The sequence below is a fragment of the Hylobates moloch genome, unplaced genomic scaffold, assembly GCF_009828535.3.
Source record: "Hylobates moloch isolate HMO894 unplaced genomic scaffold, HMol_V3 SCAFFOLD_7, whole genome shotgun sequence".
Classification (NCBI taxonomy): Eukaryota; Metazoa; Chordata; class Mammalia; order Primates; family Hylobatidae; genus Hylobates; species Hylobates moloch.
In genome coordinates this window covers 61,030,142-61,049,769 of record NW_026652282.1, presented here as the reverse complement: position 1 = coordinate 61,049,769, position 19,628 = coordinate 61,030,142, and the positions used below count along the sequence as shown (strand labels likewise).

General features: G+C 38.2%; 1 protein-coding gene and 1 pseudogene across 1 annotated transcript; both read right to left on the bottom strand.

The window, feature by feature from the left end:
- Positions 1-351: 351 nt before the first annotated feature.
- Positions 352-4,410, bottom strand: LOC116811809 (putative BMP-2-inducible kinase-like protein). Its single transcript, XM_032757196.2, has one exon. The coding sequence runs from the start codon at positions 2,374-2,376 to the stop codon at positions 1,141-1,143; it is 1,236 nt and encodes a 411-aa protein (XP_032613087.1). The 5' UTR covers positions 2,377-4,410; the 3' UTR covers positions 352-1,140.
- Positions 4,411-14,030: 9,620 nt separating this feature from the next.
- Positions 14,031-15,054, bottom strand: LOC131383911 (ATP synthase membrane subunit K, mitochondrial-like; annotated as a pseudogene).
- Positions 15,055-19,628: the final 4,574 nt, after the last annotated feature.

The following is a 19,628-nucleotide window of genomic DNA, read 5'->3' as shown; positions in this document are numbered from 1 at the left end:
GTGTCACCGTTCTGTGCACTTTATTAAAACTATACCCCCCAAACCTAATAAAAATAATTGTTGCTTATGACTTGGGGAATATTTGGTGAAGTTGCTAATAAAGTACATTATTAAATGCAACATGATTTCACACTGTAAATGTCCTGAAAATTCAGTTTCTCCTACGTATTTTCTTCCTAAAATAAAATTTTTATATAACCCTTGTCCTCACTCCCAACTTTTTCCAATAATCTGCTAATAAATGGCAAGAAGCCATTCATAAACAATATAAAGTGTTTCTAAAGTAGTGAATTTTTTTCTTCTATATCATTTTTTCTGCTTATCATTTCTTTTCGAATGTCAGATATTTCTCTTTATATTTTTGTTCTAGGCTTCTATGTGATAGTCAATTTTTAAAATTTATGTTTTAATTGACAAAAATTATATATGTTTATCATGTATAACATTGTTTTGAAATATGTAAATTGTGGAATAGCTAAATTGAGCTAATTAACGTACACATTATTTCATATACTTATCATTAGATATTCCATATTAATGGCACTTGTTTTTAAAATGAAACAGTTTTAGGCACAATAGTCAGTTACTTCTGGTTCTGCTTTGTGGAGAAAGGTGTATGGAGTGAAATCTCTGCACTCTCCAGATAATAACTTTCTAATGCTTTAAGAGAACTAGATTGTTTTTAACTGCATGGAAATTAGAAGAGACCTTTAAAAAATTCACAAACGTAACTAGTGTATGTACGAATAACCCTAATTTTAGGGATATGCACACAAAAATGACATTCTGATATTAAAAATAACAGTTTTACTGTCCCTCCTGAGTGATTACACACCTGGAAGGGTGCCATGTGCTTTCACTGGAAGTACCACACTTGCATTTCTGTGTCGTGATGTCAGTAGCAGAAACCCTTAGTTAGAGCTGGCAATTTAGCTCCCTTTTCTCCTGCTTGGAAGAGGCATCAAGTTACTACCCTGTAGAGATACTTCATTTTTCTATCTGGTTTATTTAAAAATCACCTGTTCTGATTGATCTTTAAGAAGGAATGATATAAACAGCCATTAAATTTTTTTTCAAATTCATAAAACTATTCATACTTTTTTGAAACAGGAGTTAATGCCAATAATCCATCAGAAGTATCTACTGTTTAGAAGGAAATGGGGCAGCACCAAAGGGGTCTAATTCGACTGGTTGGGACTGTTGGGACTGCTGTGGAGTGATGCTTTGCATCACAAGTTCTGTAAAGGGCATGGCACCAAAATCATCCATTTTCAATACATCTGCACTATGGAATGACCCGTGTAGTGAATTTTGTCTTGGCTGCTCAGGCAGGACAGTATTGTGATCAGCACGGATGTCACTCAGGCCCTGATGTAGAGGGTGCCATGACAGGTCTGGAGGATGGAAGGGCTTGGCACCGAAGGGGTCCAACAGGCTCTCCTCGAGTTGTAAGACATTCCCCCTATCTTTCCCATCAGTCACTGCAGCACCAATGTTCTCCTTGGAGTCTGAGATGGTTAAAAAGTCATTGCTGGTTTGAGAGACTCGGCGACCTACTTTTCTGTGCCTGCAAGCCCTCTCTGGAGTGCGGTAGGTAGGCTTCAAAGTCTTCTTTTTGCTAGTTGGCGTACCATGATGCCGCTTCCCATTACTTCTGGACATATCCTGTTCTGTGCGCCTTTGGCGAGAGGACAGTTTCTGTAAGCTGCGCTGTTTGACTTTTTGCTGCTGGCTCCCCATTATTTCCTCAAAGGGCACAAGCCCAAAAAGGTCCTCGTTACTTTCACTTTTACTTGTTGATGTGAGGAAGGGCTGAAATGGAGTGGAGCCAAATATATCTATGCTTTTGGGATGTGTCTCAGGCCCCACCGCATGGCATTCTTGTACATTCACCTTCTTGCTAAAAGGCGCCTTTGTGAATACATCAAATTCCTCCTGCTGGAGTCCCGCAGTAGGAAACCTGTGTTGAGGGAGGTTCTTTTCATTCTTTTCTTGCTGGGACTGTTGAGCACACACTGCAAAGAAGGGGACGGCGCCAAATATATCGAACTCCTGTTTAGGAGTCTCCACTCCAACATCAGAGGATAATTGGGCTGAGGTGAGGAGTATTGTATTAATATCTTGGGTTGGTCCACTGCCAGATTTGTCTCTGTAGACAGGGCTCATATCACTGTACTTTGCTTTAGCCTGCTCATAATCAGAATCAGAGCTACGTTTCTCCTCTTCTTCCTCATCTTCAGAATCCATGAGGAGAGGCCTGTGACCCAGATTTTCTGGTTTGGTATCATTATCATTAAAATCTCCTTGTTCTCCCGGAAGAACTTCTTCATCCTCTTGCTCTTCCTCTTCACTGCTCTTAGGAGAAGGGGCAATCATACCAGATAGGAAAGCCAGGAAGCCAATTGGGTATCTGAGTATCAATATTAACACAGACACTGTGACTAAAAGTCCTTGACTTGTTTGAGTATTCTTCTTTCTTCAGTGCACAATTACTCAAGTAAATGGATATAGGACCCTTTGGAGAAGGACTGAAAAAATCATTACCATGTATACTTGCCATGATGTTACAAATCTCTCCTCCTGGGGACCCAGTCCCGTTTCAGTTTACAGTGGCTCTGAATGTTGGTTCAGGTTGAGAAACTGGACCAGGAAACTATGTCTTTTTATTGAGGCCACTGCCCTCAGCCTCCTGATCATCCATTCAAGTTTTCTTTGTTTGTTTGTTTTTTTGAGATGGAGTGTTGCTCTGTTGCCCAGGCTGGAGTGTAGTGGTGTGATCCGGGCTCACTGCAACCTCTCTTTCTCAGGTGCAAGCGATTCGCCTGCCTCAGCCTCCCTAGTAGCTGGGACTACAGGCGTCCGCCACCACACCAGCTAATTTTTGTATTTTTAGTAGAGATAGGGTTTCACTATCTTGGCCAGGCTGATCTTGAACTCCTGACTTCAGGTGATCCGCCTTCCTTGGCCTCCCACCATCCAGGTTTTATTTTTAAACTCTTTATTACTAAAATAATGTTATAGTCCAGAGAAATTTTAAAAAGGAGATAAAAATTTTCATTTCCCCTCACCCTTTTTTCCCTAATGTTAATAACTTACATAACCATAGTATAATTATAAAAAATTGGAAATTAACATGGTACAATATGTTAAATTAAACTACACTCTTTATTTACATTTCACCAGTTATACAACTAATGTATTTTTCTGTCCCAAGGTGCAACTCAGGATCTCAAATTGCCTTTAGTTGTTACTTCTCTTTGTTCTCTTTTAATCTGTGACAGGCCTTCAATCTTTCCTTGTCTTTCATGACCTTGAAAGTTTTGGAGAGTGTGTGTCAGTTATTGTATTATATTCTATTGCTGCGTAAAACTACCAAAAATTTAGAGGCTGAAAACAACACAAATTTATTACCTCACAGCTTTCATGGCTCAAAAGTCCAGGTATGCATTAGCTGAGTTCTCTGCTCCAGGTACCAGTGGGCTGAAATCAAAATGTCACCTGAGGCTGTGATCTTATCTGAGGCTTGGGATCCCCTTCCAAATTCGCTGGTTGTTGGCAGAATATAGTTCTAACAGTTTGAGGACTGCTGTCTTCCTTTTTTTTTGCTATTGTCAAGAGTTTGCTCTGTTTTTAGATGCTTCCCTCAGGTCCTAGTCATGTGTACCTCTCACAATATAGCAGCTTACTTCTTGGAAGCCAGCAGATAAATCTCTAGTCTGTGATGGGAGATTATTATATAATGTAACATTATTATAATAGTTACTATTTCATCACCTTTGCCATAAAATGTAACCTAATCAAGACATTGATTATCTCATCATATTTAAAGGTTACAACCACACTAAAAAAGAAGGGTTAACACTGGAGAAAAGGAAACTTGGGAGCCATCTTTGAATTCCACTTACTAATTTTATTGTTGAGTGTTCCTCAATTTGGATTGGTTGAATCTTATGATTAGATTAAGGTTATGCATTTTTGATGATAATACTAGAGAGGACATGTTGTATCTTCTCAATGCATCATATCAGAAAATATATGAGGTTGATGTGCCCTATTGCTGGTGATGTTAATTTGTTTTTTTAAGTTTTATTTTATTTTTAATTGACAAATAGTAATTATATATATTTGTGGGGTACAAGGTGATGTTTCAATACTTGTATACATTGTGAAATGATCAAATCAGGTAATTAGTGTATCTATAATCTTAAATATTTATCATTTCTTTGTGTGAGAACATTTAAAATCCTCTCTTTTAGATATTTTGAAATATACACTACAATATTAATTATAGTCACCTTGCCGTGCAATATAACACAATTTTTCTCCTAATTGTGCCTTTGTACCCATTGACCAATGTCTCCTCTTTCCCCATTCACCTCTTTCTTCCCCAGCCTCTGGCAAACACCACTCTATTCTCTACTTCTATGAGTTTGATTTTTTAGATTCCTTATATAAGTGAGATCATACAGTATTTGTCTCTCTGTGCCTTGCTTATTTCACATAATGTCCTCTAGCTTCATCCATGTTGTTGCAAATGACAGAATTTCCTGTTTTTAAAGAGCTAAATGGTATTCCATTGTGCATATATATCACTTTTAAAAATTAATTCATCTCTTGGTAGACACTTAGGTTGTTTCCATATCTTGGGTATTGTGAAGAATGCTGCATTGAACATGGTAATGCAGATATCTCTTCAGCATGCTGATTTCATTACTTTTGTTGTTTTTAAGTTTTTAAGTTTTTATTTTAAGTTCTGGGATACACATTCAGGATATGCAGGTTTGTTACATAGGTAAATGTGTCCCATGGTGATTTACTGCACCTATCAACCCATCACCTAGGTATTAAGCCCAGCATGCATTAGCTATTTTTCCCTCCCCTGACCCCCACAAACAGGTCCCAGTGTGTGTTTTTCCCTACCCTGTGTCTATGTATTCTCATTGTTCAGCTCCCACTTATAAGTGAGAATATGCAGTATTTGGTTTTCTGTTCCTGCATTAGTTTGCTGAGAATAATGGCTTCCAGCTCCATCCATGTCCCTGCAAATTACATGATCTTGTTCCTTTTTATGGCTGCATAGTGTTCCATGGTGTATTTGTACTACATTTTCTTTATCCAGTCTATCGTTGATGGGCGTTTGGGTTGATTCCATGTATTTGCTATTGTAAATAGTGCTGCAATGATCATATACATGTATGTATCTTTATAATATAATTATTTATATTCCTTTGGGTATATACCCAGTAATGGGATTGCTGAGTCAAATAGTATTTCTGGTTCTGGTCTTTGAGGAATCACCACACTGTCTACCACAATGGCTGAACTAATTTACACCCCCACCAACAGTGTAAAAGTGTTCCTGTTTCTCCGCAGCCTCACCAGCATGTTTTTTCTTGACTTTTTAATAATCGCCATTCTGACTGATGTGAGATGGTATCTTATTGTGTTTTTTTTTTTAAAGACTCTTAATTATTGAACTAGAAATTTAAAACACATTTGTAAACTACTTAGAAAACAAGACTGCCACACATCAAAATAGATGGGATTTGAACATATTTGAACTTAAGAGACAGTTCAAAATCCTTCAATGCATTCCTTTGTGTACAAACAAAAAATAAGCATCAGTCTCAAAGAGTTTGGGGGAAAAATCTAGAGAAAACAAAATAATAAGTCTAAAACAAGACATTAACGTGTTTTAAAACAAAATCACAATTGATAAACAAATCAAAACTCTAGTTTTCTGAACGGAAAACAGATATCCTTAACAAGTCTAGTCAAGCAATGTTGAGCACCCGATTCTGTCGCTGCTCGGGGTGCCCCTATATAACCTGCATGGACCTAGGGGGACTGAACAAAGTGGGGCAAATGTGGGAATAAAAGACATGAGACAAAAGAGTATATTTGGAAGGAGGGGTCAGGGGGCGCCTTGCCTCTAATGGACAAGGGCCCTGAGCTTTACACAGCCCTTTGTATTTATTAGGCAAAAGAGATAGTGAGAAGGCGGGTGGAAGAAAGGGTCAGCTGCTCAGTCCGGAGTAGGCTTGCAAGACTGCATTCCTCGATGAACAGGCTCTAGATGTCACAGTAGATAACTTTGGCGCCAGGGAGTGATTGCCTCCAGCAAACCTTCTGTCAGCAGGAGCAGTCGTGAGTTTGCTCACATCCTGCATTCATGATAAACAGTTTGCTGTTTGATCATATAGCCTCCAGTGGAATGCTGAGTTGGTCATGTCCCACAGGCCTTCGGCTCCCTACATATCCCCCTTTCTGTTTATGAATTAATTGGAAGAATGTAAGGCCAGGCTGGGCAGCTCTCATTCTCTGATTGGCAGTCCATCTGATTTTACAGACTATAAAAAGAAGAGACAAAACATTATTCCAAGAACTACATATAAGATGTTAATGTGGTGCTTTAGATAGGTCCAAGGGTTGGGGCTCTCCAGGCCTTGCTGGAATTCGGTCCAGTCTTCTAAAGAAGGCTGAAACTCTTGAGTTTGCCTATTTAAATCAAGAATTTTGTTTTGTAATTCACCAATATCAAAGGTGATGTTGGATGTGAAAGCTCCCTGCAAATGGACTTTCACAAGGTCCCACGGATACTCACTTTTCTAAGTTGGTTACACAAATATGAATGTGATTAAAATGACAACGCAATTACTGCTGCAATTGCAAAGTTTGTACTTGTCCCCCTAACCATAGAACCGTGGATTTCAACATTGGCACTTCAGTTTGTAACTCAGTGTTAATTTTATTCTGAAGTAGCCATGCTTGGTTAGCTGTACATGTCCAGTTTTCCATGTACTGAGCTGTTTGAACAGAACTATGCAAAGCTACAGAAGATATCACAATAGAAGTTATTAGTGTGACCAAGGAAACAATAGCAAAAATTATCATGCCTAAGGCTCTATGGACACAATAAGTAAGCTGAGTTAGAAGAAGTTTCATAAAATGCAAAGCAGGTGTGGCAGCTCAAGGCTCAGACAGATAACAGGAATCCATAGCTCAGGGATGCTACCTAAAATCATCAAAGTAGAGATATTATGTATTTGCAATGTGCTATGATTAATGCAGTGATATAACTGACAAGATTTACAGGTCAATTGGGTATTGTTTTACTGGAGCTGGTCCTTCTTAGCTGCTAAGAAGACATAAGAATTAAAAACACAAACTGTAAATTAAGTGGTGATATTCTTTACAAGTGTAATATTAGAACTGTGTCATGACTCCAGTCGGCCTTCTCTCCATCTTTGCACTCAGGCTCAGCTGACTCATGGCTCATACCAGAGGGACCGGGCCTATAGTTGGCCACCCTGGGTTCCTCCAGTTTCCCATTCCATGGTTGCACGCACCGTGAGGGCACCCACACGGCTTGTTCATCTCCTGTAAAAACACAAGCATACCCTCTTCCCCACATCAGTAAATCCACTGGGCCTTTCCATTGTCCTTCTTCCAGGGATTTCCATAACACTTTCTAATAAACTTTCCTCTTTTCCTCTAACACTTGCCAATGTCTTTCTGTTGGAGTCTTACCATCCGTACCAGGAGTCAAAAAAATTTAAAGTAAATAAGGCTAAATGTAGTTTTGATTGAGGTGGTAGTTGGCCTCCTTTAACCCCCTTTTTGTCTTTTCAACATGCGTTTTAATGTTCGATGTGCCTGTTCTATAATGCCTTGTCCTCTAGGATTATAAAGAATTCCTGTTTTATGGGTTATAGCCCAAAGCGCAAGAAATTTTGAAAAGCATGACTAGTATAAGCAGGTCCATTGTCAGTTTTTAATTATTTAGGTATCCCCATATGAGCAAATGATGACAGACTGTTGCTGTACATGACCAGCTATCTCACCTGTTTGACATGTAGCATGCAGCATATGAGAATAAGTGAAACAAGCAGTTCCGGGTCTAGTGTACTTTTAACTTTAGCCTATGCGACTGGCTACATTCACAACATAAGCTGAATCATAGACATTGTTGATAGGATCTGAAGCTGTGAGCTGTAAAACCTGAATGACTGCAATTAGCTCTGAGCATTGAGCTGAAACCCCAGAGATCATTATTGTTTTTGGACCTTTTTGGGACAACAAATACCGGTGAATTCCAGGAGCTAACTGACTTTCTATATTTCCTGCATTCAGTTGCTCTTTTACCAACAGATGAAGTTGATCTAGTTTCTCCTGTGTTGGGGGCCATTGATCCACCCATACAGGTTTGTCATTAAGCCATTCTAATGGTAAGGCAGTGGGTGGAGAAGAAATATCAATGACCTCCATCAGAAATCCTGACCTCCTAGTGCTTTTCTATCTGTTTTTCCAGTTACTGATATTGGGTTAGGATTTCACTGTAGAAACCTCTCCAGACCTTTTCCACTGTGATATCACATGTTCTTCAACATTTTAAATCCTGGATTATCAAAGTTTTCATTTGTAAGTCTCATATCCCATGCTTTAAGTCTTGACCCCATTAATTGATGGTTATATTTGCAACATAAGGCTGGAAAGTCCAGAGCCAGCTTAAGGTTGTAAAAGTTCTTTGATAAATAAACAGAGTAACCTTAGCTCTCTGAGTGCTAGTAAACTCAGATTGAGTGATTGAATTATGTGGTCTCTACTAGACTGCCACTTTTCCATATTTACCAGACCCATCAGTAAACAGTGTTAAAACATTAGGTATGGGGGAGTGCAATACCGCTTCGAATTGCCTTTTACTTAAAGGAATCCTGATGATATCAGGGTCATAACTTAGCAATTGACTGCATTAATTATTAAGATGGCAAGCTGAAATAAGTAACAAGAAGTTTAAAAAGAAAATCTGAAAGCTTCTCTAGAAGCAGAGACTGAAATAATATACTTTAACCATGTGCTTAAAGCCACAGACAGAATAGCTTAAATCTTGTAATTGAGTTTTCAGGCTGACCAAGTTTATGGACTTTAATCTGGCAAACAGTCTTGAAAACAGTGACTCACTAGCTGCGGAACTCAATTTAGGACTCTTTTAGCAAGTACAAATCAAAGACTATCTGTAATTAGTGGGTTAAGACAGTCATTCATGCATGAGTTTTCAGTACACTTACGTACAACTTTTCTTCACTTTCTGAGAAGGACAAAACATTTTTACCTTCAAATTTAACAAATATCATTTAATTAGGTTTAAAGTTCTCTTTTAAAGGGTAATGTGTGGTTTTACATGCCTAGCTTTTAATTACTCTTTAACTAATTCATGGGCCCTCTGTAATCTCTCTCCCTTCAGAGGTTACTGTTTTAATTAAATTGAATTTGGAAAGCTACGTCAGGGGTAGGAGAGAGATAACAACAGTGGCCATTATTAGAAAAGAGGTTTTTCAATTTCTTACATTTTACTAAAATCTTAGCAGAGAATCATAGCCTGGGATGTAACACATGAAGTTTTGCTATGGGCTGCCCTCAGAGCCAGAGGGCAGCGGTTGCAGGCCTTGGGCGGTGGCCGCGTTGTACTTGCTTAGGCTTTGCCTGTGTCTGCTCCGCTCACTCCCTCCTTTGCCGGTGGGGTGGGGGATGCTGCCGGCCTGGGCGGACCTTGTCGGCTTGGTAGCTGCAAACTTTTCTGCCGCTGAGCCTTTTTTTCTGCCCACCGCCTGCTTGGCCAAGCGGTTTCGACTTCTAATGTCTTTTTCTTATCTTTTTATAAACATATACCTGATTGCCTTGCCGATTTTGCGTTACTGAGCATGTTAAGAGCTCTCCTTCTAATGCTGCCTGTTTAAGACAGGGACTGATAGCTGTAGCGTATCCTCTGTAATGTCTGCGTGTCCAGCAACACGGTTCTGTTTAGCCTGGTCTGCACACATTTCTTGCCAATTTAAATTCCATGTCATATATGCACTAGTGGACAAGCAAGTTTGCACCAAGTGTTTCACATCAAAGGGTAAAAGATGCATAGCACCAAACACAAATTCTAACAATCCTAAGGTGAATGGGCTCTTTACACCATTATTTGCCACACTTGCTTTTAATTCCTTCAACAACTTTAAACTCTAGTGGAGTGTGTTCATGAATAAGCTGCTGTGGATTATTTGGATCAGGCCTTATGGAAATAGGAAAAGCGCAAGGTCCTAAGGGCTCTCCAGCTATGGCAGCAGAGCGTAAAATTCTTTGTATTAGGGTCTCTATTTCTGCCACCGAAGGAGGTGGTACAGATGTTTCTGCAACTAGAGGAGGCGGTATAGGCCAATTTTATCCTCCCTCTTCTGTTTTTTATTTTCTATTGGAGCTGTGGGTGGGTGATACTATTTTTAGTTTTTTGATGTACCTTCATACTATTTCCTAAAATGACTGTACTAATTTACAGTATCACCATTGGTGTGCTAGTGTTCCCTTTTCTCCACATCCTCACTGACATTTATCTTTCATCTTTTTGATAATAGTCTAACAGGTGTGAGATGATATCTTGTGGTTTTGATTTGTACTTTTCTGATGATTAGAAATGTTGAGCATTTTAAAATATATCTGATGTCCATTTTTATGTCTTCTTTTGAGAAATGTTTATTCGAGTCCTTTACCCATTTTCTAAAAGCGTTATTTGTTTTCTTGTTACTGAGTAGTTTGAGTTCCTTGTAGGTTTTGGATATTACTTTCTTATTGAATGTATAATTTGCAGATATTCTCTCCAGTCCCTGGATTTTTCCCTCACTCAATTGTTTCCTTTGCAGTACAGAAGCTTTTTAGCTTGATGCAATCTTGTTTGTCTAATTTTGCTTTTGTTACTTGTGCTTTTGGAGTCATATCCAAGAAATCTCTGCTCATGTCAATGTCATGGAAATTTTCTCCTATGTTTTCTTCTAGTAGTTATATAGTTTCAGGTTTTATGTTTAAGTCTTTAATCCATTTTGAGTTGATTCTTGTATAAGTAGTGAGATAATGGCTCATTTTCATTCTTTTTTATGTGGATATCTAGTTTTTTCAGTGGCATTTATTGAAGCAACTGTCCTTCACCCATTGCATGTTCTTGGTACTTTTGTTCAAAACCAATTGACCATAGATGCATAGGTTTATTTCTGGGATGTCTATCTTATTCCACTGTTTTTTGTTTTTTTTTGACAGAGTCTCGCTCTGTCACCCAGGCTGGAGTGCAATGGTGCAATCTTGGCTCACTGCAACCTCCGCCTCCTGAGTTCAAGTGATTCTTCTGCCTCAGCCTCCCAAGTAGCTGGGACTACAGGCACGTGCCACCATGCCTGGCTATTTTTTTTTTTTTTTTTTTTTTTTGGTATTTTTAGTAAAGGCGGGGTTTCACCATGTTAGCCAGGATGGTCTCCATCTCCTGACTTCGTGATTCACCCACCTTGGCCTCTCAAAGTGCTGGGATTGCAGGCATGAGCCACCGTGTCCGGCCTGATGTGTCTGTTTTTATGCCAGTAGCATGTTGTTTTAATTACTATAGATTTATAATATATTTTGAAATCTGGTAGTGTGATGCCTCTAGGTAGCTTTGTTATTTTTGGTCAATAGCGCTTTGGCTATTTTGTTTTTTTTATGGTGCTATACAAATTATAGGATTGTTTTTTCTGTTTATGTTAAGACTGATATTATATATATCTATATATTTTTTGAGACAGAGTCTCACTCTGTCACCCAGGCTGGAGTGCAGTGGCATGATCTCAGTTCACTGCAACCTCCGCTTCATGGGTTCAAGCAATTCCCCTGCCTCAGCCTCCCAAGTAGCTTGGATTACAGGCTCCCGCTACCATGCCTGGCTAATTTTTACATTTTTAGTAGAGACGGGGTTTCTCCATGTTGGCCAGGCTGTTCTCAGACTCCTGACCGTAAGTGATCCGCCCACCTCGGCCTCCCAAAGTGCTGGGATTACAGATGTGAGCCACCATACCCGGTTAAGATATTAGAATTTTAATAGAGATTTCATTGAATCTGTACATCACCTTGAGTAGTATGGATATTTTAACAATATTAATTTTTATAATTCATGAACACAAGATATCTTTCCATTTGTTTGCATCCTCTTTAATTTTTTCCCATCAAAGTTTTATAGTTTTCAGTATATAGATATTTCACTTCCTTGGTTAAATTTACTCCTAAGTATTTTTTGATACTATTATAAATGGGATTGTTTTCTTAATTTCTTTTTAAGTTCATTGTTAGTGTATAGAAATGCTACTAATTTTTGTAACTTGATTTTGTATCCTGCAATTCTACTGAATTCATTTATCAATTCTAGCAGTTTTGGCAAAATCTTCAGGATTTTCTATATATAAATTAATGTCATCAGCAAACAGAGACAATTTTACATTATCACTTTCTATTTGGGTGCCTTTTATTTATTCTGTCTAATTGCTCTGGCTAGGGCTTCTATTACTATGTTGAAAAGAAGTGGTGAGAGTGGGCATCCGTGTCTTTTCCTTCTCTTAAAGGAAAAGCCTTTAACTTTTCACCATTGAGTATGATGTTAGGTGTGGGCTGGTCATATATGGCTTTCCTTTATGTGTTGAGGAACAGTCTTTCTATACCTAATTTGTTGAGAGCTTTTATCATGAAAGAAGGTTGAACTTTGTCAAATTCTTTTTCTGCATTTATGGAGATGATCATATGGTTTTTGTCCTTTATTCTGTTAATATGGTGAATCACATTTACTGATTTGAATATGTTGAACCAACCTTGCATCCCTGAGATAAATCTCACTTGATCACGGTGAATTATCCTTTTAATGTACTGTTGAATATGGTTTGCTAGTATTTGTTGAGGAATTTGGCATTTATGTTTATCAGTGATATTGCATTGTAGAGTTTTTCTTTTTTGTGGTGTCCATCTGGCTTTGGTGTCAAGGTGATGCTAGCCTCATAGAATGAGTGTGGAAGTATTTTCTCCTATTCAACTTTTTGGAAGAGTTTGAGAAGGATTAGTATTAGTTCTTATTTAAATGTTTGGTGGAATTCAGTCATGAAGCCATCTGGTCCTGACCTTTTTCTTGACAGGAGACTTTATTACTGATTCAATCTCCCTACTCATTATTGATCTGTTCAGATAATCAATTTCTTCTTAGTTCAGTCTTGGTAGGTTTTATGTTTCTAGAAATTTATCCATTTTTTCTAGGTTTTCCTCTTTGTTGACGTGTAATTATGTATAGTTTTCTCTGATTATCCTTCGTATTTTTGTGTTATGAGTTTTAATGTCCCTTCTTTCATTCATGATTTTATTTATTTGAGTCTTCTTTCTTTTTGTTAGTCTAGCTAAAGTTTGTCAATTTCACTTAGCTCTACCAAATACTAACTTTTAGTTTCATTGATCTTTTACATTTTTAAAATTGATACATAATATTGTACAAATGTATAGTGTATATATGATATTTTGATACATGCATACAATATATAATGATCAAATCAGGGTAATTCAGATAATTATTGCCTGAAACATTTAACATTTTTTGTGTTGGAAACATTCCAAATCTTCTAGTCTAGCTGTTTTGAAATATACAACACATTCTTGAAACTATAGTCACATTATCTTAAGGGAAATAATCCAGGCACAGAAAGACAAATATCACATGATCACATTCATATGTGGGAGCTAAAAAATGTGATCTCATGGAGATAGTGAGTAAATTAATGGTTACCAGAAGCTGGGAAGAATGGGAGTGGGGAAGGAGGGAATAAAGAGAGTTTGGTTAATGTGTGCAAAAATACTGTTTCATCGATCTTTTCTATTGTTTTTCTAGACTCTAATCCATTTATTTCTGCTCTGATTTTTGTTTTGTCATTTCTTCTTCTAACATTGGGCTTAGTTCTTCTTTTTCTGGTTCCTTGAGATGTAGCATTAGGTTATTTAGTTGAGATCCTTTTTTTTTTTTTGATTTAGTATGTATTGCTATAAAATTTCCTCTTAGAACTGCTTTTGCTGCATCTGTTAAGTTTTGGTATGTTGCATCTCCATTTTTGTTAGTCTCAAGATATTTTAAAATTTCTTCTTTAATTTCTTCTTTGCTCTAACATTAATATTTTCTCAGGAGCATATTGTTTAATTTTCACATATTTGTTAATTTTCCATGGTTCTTTTTTTCCAGATTCATAATATATTGTACAAATTGAATCATCACATGATGAGTTGGCATTAGCTTCTCCAGGTGTGGGAACTTAACAGATGAGATTAAGAACTATAGACAGTTTAAAATCCATTTATGTTGCTTTCATAGCGGGAGTTTTTTTGGACCTTTACTTGAAATATAAGACAATCAAAGCAATGCTTCTGTATGTGGCCAGTACACAATTCATTCTACCTGTGAGAGTATAAGAGTTGAAATATTTTTTAATACCAGTGAACTGGTATTGTGCATCACTTTCTGGACCTGCCATTATTTCAATCTGCCAAAGCCGCAAATTCCGCCCATTTTCCATGGTTCTTTATGTTACAGATTTCTAGTTTTATAACATTGTGTTTGGAAAACATACTTGATATAATTTCAGTCTTCTTAAATTTGTTAAGACTTGTTCTGTGGCCTATTACACACACACACACACACACACACACATATATATGCACACACACACACACATGCATACATATGTTTAGAGATAGGGTCTCAGTATGTTGCCCAGGCTGGCCTTGAACTTCTGGGCTGGGCTCAAATGATCCTCCCACCTCAGCCTTCCAAAGTGCTGTTATTATAGGCATGAGCTATTGTGCCTGGCCTGTGGCCTATTATATAATCTATCCAGAAGAATGTATTATGTGCATTGAGAACAATGTGTATTCTGTTGCTGTTGGGTTAAATGTTCCATATGTCTGTTAGGTTCATTTGGTCTAAAGTAGGTCAAGTTCAATGTATCCTTATTGATTTTCTCTCTGGATGATCTGTTCAGTGTTGAAAGTGGAATATTGAAGTTTCCTCCTATTATTGCACTGCAGTCTTTGTCTCCCTTTGAATGTCTTAATTATTGCTCTACATTTATTTTAAGTGCTATAATGTTGGGTGCATATAAATTCACAATTGCTACATCCTCTTGATATATTTACTCCTTTATTACTATATAATGACATTTTTCATCTCTTTTTATAGTTTTTTTTCCCCTAAAATCTATTTTTTTTTTTTTTTTTTTTGGAGGCAGAGTCTCACTCTGTCACCCAGGCTGGAGTGCAGTGGCATGATCTCAACTAACTGCTACCTCTGCCTCCTGGGTTCAAGCGATTCTCTCCTGCCTCAGCCTCCCAAGTAGCTGGGATTATAGGTGCCCACCACCACAACTGGATAATTTTTTTGTTTAGTGGAGATGAGATTTCACCATGTTGGCCAGTCTGGTCTCTAACTCCTGACTTCAGGTGATCCACCCACCTCAGCCTCCCAATATGTTAGGATTACAGGCATGAGCCACTGCACCTGGCCCTTAAAGTCTATTTTGTCTCAAATAATTGTAGCTATCCCTATTCTCTTTTTGTTAGACTATCGTTTTCCATTTCTTCACATTAAGTCTGACTTTACTTTAAGGGGAAGTGAGTCTCTTGGACGTAGCATATACTTGGGTCTTGTTTTCAATCCATTCTGCTGTTTTTTTTTATTGGAAAACTTAATCGATTTACATTTAAAGTAATTATTAATAAGGACTTACTAGTGCCATTTTGTTAATTTTTTTATTGTTTTGTAAATCCTTTGTTCCTTTTTTTTCTCTCTTTTTGTGATTTGATGGCTGGCTGTAGTAATATGCTTTGGATATTTTCTTTTTATGTTTTGTGTATCTATTATAGACTTTTGTGGTTACCATGAGGCTTACATAAAACATCTTATACTGGCCAGGCATGGTGACTCACACCTGTAATCCCAGAACTTTGGCAGGCTGAGGCAGGTGGATCACCTGAGGTCAGAAGTTTGAGACCAACCAGGCCAACAGGTTGGCCCCATCTCTACCAAAACTTTATCTCTACCAAAAATACAAAAATTAACCAGGCATGGTGGTGCACACCTGTAGTCCCAGCTACTTGGGAGGCTGAGGCAGGATAATCACTTGAACACGGGAGACTGAGGTTGCAGTGAGCCAAGATTGCACCACTGCACTCCAGCCTGGGTGGCAGAGCAAGACTTCATCTCAAAAAAAAAAAAAAAAAAAAAAAAGCAAACAAAAAAATCATCTTATCCTTATAACAGGCTATTTTAATTTGATAAAAAAAGTTATAGGTATGAGCTGAGAGTAGTGAAAAATAATAACAATAATAACAATTTTGATTACATACACAGATTCTACAATTTTACTCCCCCTCCTCTCATGTTTTATGTTTCTGATGGCAAACTTTACATCTTTTTATAATTTGTATCCCTTAACAAATTCTTGTAGCTTTAATTGTTTTAATAGCTTCGCCTTTCAATATTTATACTAGATATCATTGATTTATGCACTCCAATTACTCTATTAGAGTGTTTTGAATTTGACAATGTATTTACTTTTACCAGTGGGTCTTATGCTTTCATGTGTTTTCACATTAATAATTAGGGTCTTCTTCCTTCAGCCTTAAGAACCCCCTTTAACATTTCTTGTAAGGCAGGTCTAGTAGTGATAAACTCTCTCAGATTTTGATTGAGAAAGTCTTTATCACCTCTTGGTTTTTAAAAGACAAGATTGCTGGTTATAGTATTCTTTGTTGACAGTTTTTTTTTTTTTTCTTTAAGCTTTCTAAATATGTCATCCCACTCCTTTCCGGCCTGCAATGTTCCTGCTAAGAAATTCACTGATAGTCTTATAGTTGTTTGCTTACATGTAATGATTCACTTTTACTTTGCTGTTTTCAGCACTCTGTCTTTGTCTTTAACTTTTGATAATTTGATTATGCTGTGTTTTGTTGTGAGTGTCCTTAGATTCATCTTATTTGGTATCCTTTGAGATTTCAGATTCTGGCTTTCTATTTCCTTTTCCAGGCTTGTGATGTTTTCTGCCGTTATTTCTTTGAATATGTTTTCCATCCCTTTCTCGCCTCTCCTTCTGGCATATCAGTGATGCATAAGTTGTTTGGCTTGATGGTTTCCCATAAGTCCCTTAAGCTTTCTTCACTGTTTTTCACTCTTTCCTTTTTTTTCCCTCGGATTGGATGATTTTCAGTGACCTGTCTTTGAGTTCACTGATTCTTTCTTCTTATTGATGTAGTCTGCTGTTGAGCCCCTTCTACTGCAGTTTTCAATTTATTCATAATATTCCCCCAATTTATGATTTCTGTTTGGTACTCTTCTCTACTTTCTATTTGTGGAAGTTCTTAATTTGTTCTTGTATTGCTCTGTTGACTTTGGTGAACATCTTTATGGCCATTATTTTGAGTTCTCTGTCAAGTAAATAACATTACTCAGGTTGGTTTCTGGAGATTTATTTAGTTCCTTTGTTTGGACCATATTCCCCTGTTTTAAAATATTTATTGACTTTCCATGTTGGTTGCTGTGCATTAGCTAATACCACTATGTCTACCAGTCTTGTCAGACTGGCTCCATATAGAAGAAGGGCATTGCCAATCCATCCAGCCAAAGATTTTAAGGTGCTTCTTAAATCTTTGTATTTGTCCAGGCTGCTGACTTTGTTTTTGGTGCCCACCTGGAGCTTAGGATATGCCATACCCTGTCAGTACTTTAAGTCCAGAAAGGTAGGAGCCAGACTCTCTAGATGTAGATAAAATGGTGGGAGTATCAGCTGTATGTTTCAGTTACTTGTATCTTTACGGTGAAGCTGAGCATGGATGTTAATCTCCCACTCTGTCTGCACAAAGCCAGGTAGTGGATGTGTGGCAAAATTCGTATTCATGTTCAGGCTGCACCCTCTGATCCTAAGGAGAAAGCTGCTGGATGTGAACCCATTGTATGTCCACCTGTTTGTTTTTTGTTGTCTAGGGTCACTAAGGAATGCAAAGCTTCATTAACTCTCAGAGAGAGTTTGTTAAGAAGATAGCCTCTTGGGTGGCAGTATAGAAGTTGTGGCACACAGTGTGTGGCCAAACTTCTTCCAGGAAGAATGGCAAGCCTGGGGTGAGCCAGAGAAAAGGCTCAGGAACTGCCAAGCTCTGGCTGCAGCTGCCAGTGGGCTATTGTTTGTTTGCCCCATTGGCTCCCCAGTGCAAGTTTATTAGAACTCAGGCTGTCAAGTAGCCACTGGGAGTGTGTGCCATACACCCCTTCTGGAGAGAAAATGGGAGCTGCATATTCCTGCCCCTTTTTCACACTGCTCAAAGAGGGCGTCATTTGTAAACATGTTTGCATACCTGTTAAGACCACGTCTTTGTTCTCTCATCTAAGGAGACTCATGTATGCCTAGTGCTTTCTCCTCCCAGGGCTAAGAAGTTTAGGATTAGGTTCTTTGGGAGGGAGCTGTAAAAGTTATGACACTTGATGAGTGGCACAAACCTCTTCCAGGGAGAAACAGGGAGTTGCATTTTATTTTTTGACATGGAGTCTTGATGTGTTGCCTAGGCTGGCCTCAAACTCCCATGCTCAAGTGATCTTCTCATTTAAACCTTAGCTGGGACTACAGGCACATTACACCACACCTGGAAGGAGCTTAATTTTAAAAATAAAATTTTAGATTCAGGGGATACATATGCAGTTTGTTAACATGGATATATTGCATGATGCTGAGGTTTAGGCTTCAATTGATCCCATCACCCAAACAGTAAATATAGAACCCAATAAATAGTTTTTCAACCCTCCTTCCCCTCTTTTGGAGTCTCCAGTGCCTATTGGTCCCATCTTTATATCTATGTGTACCCAGTGGTTAATTCCCACTTATAAGAGAGAACATAAGGCTGGGTGTGGTGGCTCAAGCCTGTAATCCCAGCACTTTGGGAGGCCGAGGTGGGCAGATCACAAGGTCAAGAGATTGAGGCCATCCTGGCCAACATGGTGAAAAGCTGTCTCTACTAAAAATACAAAAATTAGCTGGATGTGGTGGCACTTGCCTCTAATCCCGGCTACTTGGGAGGCTGAGGCAGAAGAATCACTTAAACCCATGAGGCGGAGGTTGCAGTGAGCCGAGATCACTCCAGCCTGGTGACAGAGCGAGACTCCATCTCGAAAAAAAAAGAGAGAGAAAGAACATACAATATTTAGTTTCCTATTTTTGTATTAATTCACTTAGGATAATGACCTCTAACTGCATCCATGTTGCTGCAAAGGACATAATTTCATTCTTTTTTATGGCTGTATAGGATTCCATGGTATATATGTACCATACTTTCTTTATCCAATCCACCACTGATGGGCATCTAGGTTGATTCCATATCTCTGCTATTGTGATCAGTGCTGTGATAAACATACAAGTGCATGTGTCTTTTTGGTAGAACAATTTATTTCATTTGGATATGCATTATTTCATTTTTCATTGCTGTAAAGGAATACCTGAGCCTGGGTAACGTATAAAGAAAATAGGTTTATTTTGGCTCATACTTCTACAGACTACAAGAAGAATGGAGCCATAATCTGCTCTGGTGAGGGCCTCAGGAAGCTTAAAATCATGGCAAAAGGTGAAGGGGAAAAAGGTGCATCACATGGTGAGAGAGGAAGCAAGAGAGAGAGCCAAAGAAATGCTAGGCTCTTTTCAACCACCAGCTCTCATATGAACCAATAGAACAAGAATTTACCCACAACCATTAGGGGGACACGTAGACATTCATAGGAGAGATCTGCCATC

Coding starts and splice junctions, on each gene's coding strand:
- LOC116811809 (XM_032757196.2), bottom strand. CDS start 2,376: ATGATTGCCCCTTCTCCTAAGAGCAGTGAAGAGGAAGAGCAAGAGGAT.